At 38.0% G+C, this 9,243-nt stretch overlaps 1 protein-coding gene across 1 annotated transcript; it reads left to right on the forward strand.

Moving 5' to 3' along the window:
* The first annotated feature begins 274 nt into the window (after positions 1 to 274).
* LOC105043403 (F-box protein PP2-A13) lies at positions 275 to 8,644 on the forward strand. Its single transcript, XM_010920933.3, is given in 5 exon segments — positions 275 to 416; positions 4,174 to 4,389; positions 4,392 to 4,555; positions 4,860 to 4,978; positions 8,139 to 8,644. Coding segments are annotated over 5 exon segments (1,071 nt in total). The 3' UTR covers positions 8,569 to 8,644.
* The last annotated feature ends 599 nt before the right edge of the window (positions 8,645 to 9,243 follow it).

Below are 9,243 nucleotides of genomic sequence, written 5' to 3' on the forward strand. Positions count from 1 at the left end.
CGGCGTCACTCTTTGAATATTAAATTAAAAAATCAGCAACTTCATAGCCATAGACAAAATTTTTCAATATTTATTATCAAATTTGATGCAACGAAAGTTGACTATGCAACAAAATAGGCCGGCCAATATGGACACTAGCCCATCAATTTTTCCATGCAATCACCGTGCTAACTCGAACACCTAACTCCATATTAACCAATTAGATCATTTTATCATCCAGCTAATTCACAATTAACACCTAAACTAGGACAGGTTGATTGATTAATTAAAACTAATGCATTTCTCCCATTTCCACCAATCTGTCCTACTGAGCGTGCGCAACGTGGCTGGAGATAGGCCACAAGCCACAAGAGCTAAAGTTGCTGACTTGTACCCACGCTGCCCACCATTGGACTTTCCCATTCTGCTTGCTGTTGGTACCGCCCTTGAGCGGTCCCACGCGATAAGACACCACAAATGGGCCGTTTCATATGACCGTTGCTTTACGTAGAACATTATGTGGTGGGCCAGGTGGCCATGGGATGCGTTAAGAAACGGAGGAAAGGAACCGCGATGGGTAAAGTCTCAGAAGGGAGAGATTATTGGTTAACACGGTGGTTAACACGCTACACTCGAAAGGTGCCGAGGTCGCTATGGAAGTATCTCGGGCCTTGCACCGCGCCAAGCGCAAGGGGCATCACAATGCTTTTTCTTTTGAAACTTTTTTTAAAAAAAAAAAGAGTTATATGAATATTTCATTTTCTTCATCCTTTGCATTCGTGTGCTGTTTTATCCCAGTGGGATTAGATTTATTGCGTTTTTTTTTTTTTCCCCCTAAAGGTCCTCGATTAGATAATCACTAAGCTGATTGAAAGTTAGTTGCTAAATTTTTTTTTTTTAGCACCGGAATGAGGCGTAGTGGAGTACTGGAGAAATAATTTTAAAAAAGAAGAGACAAAAGAAGCAGCGTACATATCCTATGTTGATTTTTCCTTCTCCCTGCAGCAACCATGCGGCAAAGAAAAAGGAAATCTAAGAAATTTCTCTGATTTCCTTCCATAAAAAAAAGGAACAGTCTCTTGGTATTTCATTTTTCTCATGCCTTCTAATTTCTGCCATAGTCTTGCTATTCATCCCTAATGACCTCAAGCCGGTTTGCGCTAGCATTCGGATACATTTCCTTGATAAATTCTGATGGGAGTCCATTCCAATTAATGTTTTAGTTGTGGCAGCAAATGAACATTATAGATCCCAGTATCTTCTTGCTTCATGGCTCCAACAAGCTCATGAGGATTCGAAGGAAAACTTGGCAGAAAAGTGTGAAAATTTAAGTGCAGAAACATCATTTGAATTGTTTTTTTATTTTCCAATTATTTACCTAGTGTAAGACATTGGTAGTCTCTTTTGCACTCAAACATATATTAGCACTTCCATGTAACTTATTTATTTGCTTCATATGCATGGTAGAGTTCAGATGACTTTATGGGAAAAGAATATATATATGCATATATCAGGATGGTTCCCTCGAGACGAAAAGCCACTCAAACTTGAATGTTTATATATCATACCTTTGATTTGTTAATTTAATGGACTAATCTGGGGAGATTCACCTAAATTAAAGAGATGCACTATTCATAAATTTTTATCTAGAGGATCCTAAAAAACAATATTTATAAGTTGGACTCATTTTCTAGAGATTTGTTTGCTATAATGCTAAGAAAATGCTTTTTTTTTTTTTCCCGAAGTATACTAAAATACAAATGGAATAAGAAAAGTAGTAGAGTTTGAGTATCACTGCAATGCCCAGAGCCATTTTAATTATGCCCGTAAACTAGATCCAAATGACCTAGCTCCCGGAGCCTCTCTCTCTTTCTTCCTCTTTGTGTCTCGTCCTAGCCCCCATCGCCTTTAACCACTTTTTATTTGTTTTTTCTCTTCTTCTAATTGAGAGCCACCACCACCACATAGTCCTACCAACCGTTGGTGCCTCCCATCTCACCGCTTGCCAATGACCATCTCATTGTTCTCCTCCCTTCTCTTCATCTATTTTACACTTCTTTCTTCTCTCTATTGCTTATTAGGACAAGCTTCTCCTTCCTCTTCTCTCTTAATCCCATTTGAGCCCTTATACATTCTTTTCTTCTCTTCTCCCACTTTTTTTTTTTTTAATTTTCTCTTTATTAGGTAAAATCTCTAACTCTCTTTGCATCTCTGTTAAGATTTCTTATCATGCAATATAACCCTAGTGTTTGTAACTTTTATAAGAAGAGGTGTTCATCACTTTGGGCAACAATATATCAGATTCAATACCTTGAAGCTTCTAGTCAAATATGCATGATTGTTAATTTCTAGCCCTATTACCATATTATTTGATGGATTAATATAGTTTTCCGGTAGATTTGAAAAAAGAACCTTGGTTTAGGTCTATATCATTGATTACCTATGGCAAGTTTTTGATGACATGGTCTAACAAGACCAATATCACTATTGTTGAAGATGTATTTTGATTAGCTTAGGGCTATTGTTGTTATAGGGAAAGCCTAAGCCTAAAATTGATGAGATCCAGGGGGATCATTCCATTAGGCCAAAACTAGCCATAAATTAGCCATCCATATTTCTATTATTTGAGTTATTTTACAGGTTTATTTGTAAATTACCTTAATGATCAGTTATGACATTGTTAATTGTGGTTTTGGGAGTTAGCAAGTGGCCAATTCAAGTATTAAAAAGTTTGAAAATTTTAAAATTATCTTGTTTGCATTGTTGGATTATTGCTAAATTAATTTATGTTTATTGTTTGACAAGTTACCGCTTTGCATTCTTGTGATGTTAAGTTCTAGATGTGTGCTCCCTCGACACATAATCTTGGGGCCAAAATTGTGATATTCACTAGGAAAGATATATTGATGGTCCTCAGATGGTGAAGGATAAGCTGAACACCATGCTAGCTAAATGAAGCCTAATTATTCTGCATCTAATATTAAAATAAATCATTGTCATCTTTTACTTTAGCATAATCTTAACCGTGTCATGAAGAATATTGACTAGGCCGAGTACGTATAAAAAAATAATTTTTTATTTTTTTTATTATACAAATCAATGAAATATGTTTGCTTGACAAATATGAATAGATGGCATAATGTTATAAGGGGAGTTGCTCCAATAATATGTATTTTAAAATATAGATTTGAGCATAAATGCGAGAGAAAAATCAAGATGTAAAGATCCAAAAATGTATGATAATAAAATATAAGAATTTATTTTTTATTTTTTAAAATATATTCTATTTATTTTTGTGATAAAGTAACAGTAAAAAAAATCTAAATTCAACAGAAAGTGTAGGTTCTATAAAAAAATAAAAAATAAAAACGAAAAAGAAAGCACAAACGTTTGCAAATGGATGCAATATTTCAATAGAGGATTCTAGCTACTAAAATAGTGGAATCTCTTTTTAACCCGGGGGAAAAAAGACACCAGCCTAAAGTCAAATTGAAGAATCCACGTTAGGAATATAGAAGTTAACTCATAGACTTAAAACTGCAAACTTTGAAATCCTAAATTAATTATTGCACCAATAATGATAATCCGGTCATACTCTCAAAAAAAAAAAAAAAAATGGTGATCGTGATGTGGCCGGTACACAAGATCTTTCCAAGCCACGTCCGGAGCTGACGATTTCCACACTGTGTGGGCGGGTGGGGTGCATTCCGGGCCGTCCAGAAAGTTCCAACTGTCGACCCCGCGCACCGTGGTTTCGTTTCAACCAACTCCAAGGGGCATTTCTGGAAATCCCCCCTTTCCCTCTTTGCCCCCGCCAATTTTTATAAAACTCCCGACGCCCATCCCCTCTCTTTGTCTACGTTTTATCCCCGTCTTAAAATCTCTCCCCTCTCTCTCTCTCTCTCCGCCCCCCCCCCCCCCCCCCACCCCCCGCCCTTTCCGCGTGTCTTAAAATCTCCTCTCTCTCTCTCTCTCTCCCCCCCCCCCCCCTTTCCGCGTGCCAATCGCGCTTCCATGATTCCTTCTTCCGCTTTCCCTTTTCTTTTCTCTCTCTAGAGCTTGAGATCAGAGATCAAAACGGTGATCGATCGATCGATCAATCGTGAACCGGAGCAGCCAACGGTGGCCTCCTCCTCGTCCTTTTATTTTGAAAACCCTAAATTTTTCTTGGAAGATTTTTAGATTGAATTGGAGCTGGGAAGGTGAATGCGAGGCTTGGGAGCAGGGAATTGGTGGGATTAGGGTTTTGGAAAGGGGATGGGGCGGGGGTGTCGAGCATCGTGGGGCCCGAGGAGGAGGGCGGAGTACACGAGACGGGGCTGGGGGACCTGCCGGAGAGCTGCGTGGCCGCCGTGCTGCTGCACCTCGACCCACCGGAGATCTGCCGGCTGGCGCGGCTCGGCCGGGCGTTTCGGGGGCGGCATCGGCGGATTTCGTGTGGGAGACGAAGCTCCCGCGGAACTATCGATATCTGATGGGGCTGGTGGAGAATGAGAAGAGTAAGAAGAGGCATCTTAGCCTGAAGGAAATCTTCTCGCGGCTCTGCCGGCCAAATCCCTTCGATGGGGGAACCAAGGTATGTGTTGTTTTCTTTTCTTTTGTTTTTGATTGCACGCTGGTATGGATGAGTAGTAATAGATGAATTAGGGTGAAATACATGTGATGGATATTAGGTTCTTGTTGGGGGTTGGGCGTCCGACTTCTTGGTTTTGAGGGCGAAGGTGGAATCTTTGTGTTTCAAAAAAGAATTGGAAAGGGGATTGATGCTTGATTTTTGTCACTAGAGGTCAGATATATGGCTATTGGAAGATTATTTCTTCTTTCCCACTTTCTTCTTTTGGCTTAATCCAACTTTAGAGTTCTTATGTTCTGGGTTGTAGGAATTCTGGCTGGAGAAGCGTAGGGGTGGTCTTTGTATGTCAATCTCTTCAAAAGCTCTGTTGATTACGGGGATCGATGACCGGAGATACTGGAATTACATTCCCACAGAGGAATCCAGGTATTAATCTTTTCTGTTTTTTATTAATATATGAACCTATAATATATCTTGCCCTGCTAATAACGTGACCTGTGAAAATGAATAGGTAATAGTATTGCCTGATGAATTGAAGCTCGAAGTTATCAGTATTTTAACCTCAATCAGTACTCCAAGCAATATCTTAGCTAAATCTATTTTCTTCATTGGAGCTTATGTTCCCACGACTGTGAAGATCCATTAACTAGCAAGCATTCTTCAACCTACAGATGTTGTTCCCACATTTAAAAAATATTTTGTCCATAACTTACCCTTGTGTAACTTTACCTTTGGTTTCTGGAAAACTCTAGGATGTCCTTATCGCTGCTTATTACTCAGCTCAGCAGGGCTTGTCTTTATGCCTTTAGACGCTTCTCACAGAATTTTGTCCTGATAGTAAATTCTTGATGTGCTGTCACCACGATATAAGATCCTGAACTTCTGGTGTATCTGTATCCAGCTGCTGTATCTGTTTTCTTTATCGTGTATGACCAGGTTTCTATCTTTAAACACGTAGCTATTTGCATTTTAGGAGCCAGATGATTTTGTGTCAGGCCCAGCAGTATGGGGTTCCATACAATACTTTGCGATCCTGCTTGTTCAGGTTTCATCCTTGTCTAGAAATGTTAGATCCATTTTAATAGGCTTTTTGATTTCTTAACTTTTTTATCATCTTGCTAAGGCTGTTAGTAGTTTAATGGATTAAATATGCAAGTGCATTAGGGGGGACTTTTGTGTTGTAGCTGTCATTGCTATGTTCTTGCCTCTGGACTTTTGACTTGTAGACAAGTTTTGAAGCATATATGAATCTCTTCAACAAATGTTGATGATTTAATGCTTAAAATGCTAGTTTCTGCTTTTTCCTTTTCTTGTGGGCAATTCCTAATTTTGTTGCTGAACCCTTTGTGCGTAATTTATTTTCCATTGTGTATCTGCTTTCTCTCTTGAGGTTCATTCTCTGGATCTACAGCCCATTTTTGTGCAATAACATTTTTTTCTGGAAGATGAAAAATGAATCTAACTTCCCATTTGCACAGGCTTGATAGGGAAAAAGTTCTTATGCTAATTAATGTTCTACTTTAGCATTGTTTCAGTGCCCCTCTATGCTTGCCTGTTGCAGGAAAATTATGTGTTTCATCTCTGGGCCATTTAAAAAAAAAAAAAAAGCCAAGCATCAATATTTGTTTGATTTAAGACAGAATATCTTTGACACAGACTTACCAGTTTTTTTCTATGATCAAGTCCCCTGTGAATATTTCTTTTTCATGTGAGTGCATAATAGCATTACCTCATTCAATTGGATCTACTCTAAGAAGCAGGCATCTGTTCTTCTTTCAAGCATCAATTTCTCTTTGTTGTAAGATTATAGAATACCTTTGACGCAAATGTTAATATTCTGGAATGACTGTGAAGTGATAAGACATAATATAGGATTTAATATGGGACCATGTAAACATTCGTGAATTAGAAAATAACATATTGATGGTGGACGGTCAGATTAATAAATCTCATTTCCATTCTATGGTATTGGATACTTGACGTTGTATTGGATTGGAAATTCTAACATTTTTTGCTTGTGTTCTTTCACATTGGATTCTATATCTGACTACATTATTCTGAAGGCCTGTACACCTCCATGTACCACCATTGCCTAGTGTTAAATAGTGGACAGGAGTGACTGGTTCTTGGTCTTGATCACTATCTTTATCCAGTTTTTGAGTTTATGAAGTTAGCTCTGAAAACAACTACCTGGACCAGCATGCTTTAACCTTTTGAAGTTGACCGCATGCACCCCCCCCTTCCTTTTTTTTGTGTTTTACCGGATAATGTACAAGTAGGTTTTGGCTTTCCATGTGTTGGTGCAAAACCCTCTCTTTTCCACAGCTACTACATGCCAGAATTTGTACCAACTCGCAAAGGCATATGTCATGAAAAGTGGTCAAAACTTGATGAATCGTAAAATCTCATCCTTTGCTAATTAGGGATTGTGAAATATTAAACTGCTTATGGTGAAACAAATTCTGTGGTGAATTATTGAAATATTTACGTTATAGGGTATTTGTTAATTAGTCAGATGGATTTAAACAATGTTGAATTGCAAACTATATAGTTTTATGTCTAATTAACTGGAATAATCTTTGCATCTTTGTTTTCATCTATCATGGCATGTTGATTATGAGGTTAGAAAATTAGAAAACATTTTCAATGTGATTTTCTATTTTTCCTCTCCCTTTCACTCACTTTGACCTGCAAATGTAGGTTGTCACCAGTTGTCATTCTGCAACAGCTTGGACAACCACTCAGTATCTATATTGTCCCAACCTGAATTTTTGAAACAATTGATTGGATTATTTAAGAAAGGAAGTGCAATATATCTTCCTGTTACAGAATCATTGCACATGTTGATAAAAAAGAAGAATAGCTTCAAAAAATCTATTATCAAAAAAATAATTTGTGAGGCTTCAGCTGATATTTTTAAGGATTTGGAACCATTGCTGTTATATGCCACTGCCAATGTGTTGTGGGTTGGCATTTACCAAATATGTTGTTGGACATGGTTTAGTTGACTCCTATTCTCTTGGGAATGTCAACTCCCTTTACATAATATATACTGCAGGTTACATCTCCAGTAAGATTGTCAGTTCATTTGGTAGGAGGAAGGTCGCTTACCAAGTTACCATACTTAATCCTAAAATGTTTGCAGGAATGTCATATTACATAAAAATTAATTTGAAGTTCTTATCACACTTTACATTCTGAATTTGTGGTAATAATCATCTAATTTGCAACTTAACAATCATCTAGCAAAAGGTTTCTAATGTTTGAAAGAATGGAGATCTATCATAATTTGCATTCTGTACGGTCAAAGCATTTGCCCTGCATATGCTTGTAATATTCCGTCGTCATAGCTTTATAGTGCGTATCCTTTTGTATTGAATCAGCATTTTTTTGATACAATTGAACAAGGAATAAATACTGATATCAGTAAAGTTGACGAGGGAAAAAGGGAGTTAAGATGTTCTAGTCCAAGTCTTTCATTTTGAAGTTATGGTTCCAGCTTTTCATTTCCAGATTATGATATGCTTATGACCGTAGAGGGATGTTGAGAAATGGGATTAACAAGTGTTCAATGTTTTGCTTGCAGATTCCAACCGGTTGCATATCTTCAGCAAATCTGGTGGTTTGAGGTGGATGGGGAAATGGACTTCTGCTTCCCAGCTGGCACATACAGTCTTTTCTTCCGGCTCCATCTAGGCCGGCCCTCCAAGCGGCTTGGCCGTCGAATATGGAGTTCCGAACACGTCCATGGGTGGGATATAAAACCTGTGCGGTTTCAGCTGTCAACATCAGATGGCCAGCATGCTCTCTCCCAGTGTTATTTAGATGAGCCGGGGAGTTGGATCCTTTACCATGTAGGAGATTTTGTTGTAGAGAACTCCAACATATCGACCAAACTCAAATTCTCAATGATGCAAATCGATTGTACACATACAAAAGGTGGTCTTTGTGTTGACTCTGTCTTGATATATCCTAGTGGGCTCAGGCAGAAAAAGATTTTTACCACCCATATGTAACTCTGCAGAATGAGATGTAGTCTGTAGAACAACAAAATCAAATATAAGAAATAGATAGTTCCTTTTTTACCCTGAACGTTCAGTATTCGAGGCAATGTGTACAACATATAGTGAATGTAAGGACTTTTTTTGTTCTTTTTCTTTTTTGTGGCCTGTAAAGTATTTCAAAAATAATTTTATGCCATCTGCGCATTTAAACATACTTTTTAATTATACATGTACCTAGCTTTGTGAAACTTGCCCATGTGTTGGCGTCTGCTCTGTACATTCTGAAGCACAAGCTAAAAGTGTTTGTTACATGGATTTAAGTTGCATTATGGATGAAGCTTTTATAGTTATCATATGCAAAGGGCTACTGCACAAAAAAGCACGGTGAGTTGATTCGTTAGAGAATTTATTAAGCTGCTTCTTGTGCGTACAAGGGTGACAGAACCACCCCTGTGGATGGAAGGTCATGGATTTAACAATTCAAAAGGAGATGCTATGTATTTCTTATCATTATCATCTTTCATCATCATCATCATCATGAGCTGTACCTTTGTAAGAAAAACAACAAACCACAAAACTGCTGTTATACTATGGCTTAGAAGAACAATATCCACACATAACATACATCATTCCTGTCTGAACTTTTCTGTTGTTATGTGTGTGGACATGATTCCACAATCAACGTCG

This window comes from Elaeis guineensis, chromosome 4 (genome assembly GCF_000442705.2).
Source record: "Elaeis guineensis isolate ETL-2024a chromosome 4, EG11, whole genome shotgun sequence".
NCBI lineage: Eukaryota > Viridiplantae > Streptophyta > Magnoliopsida > Arecales > Arecaceae > Elaeis > Elaeis guineensis.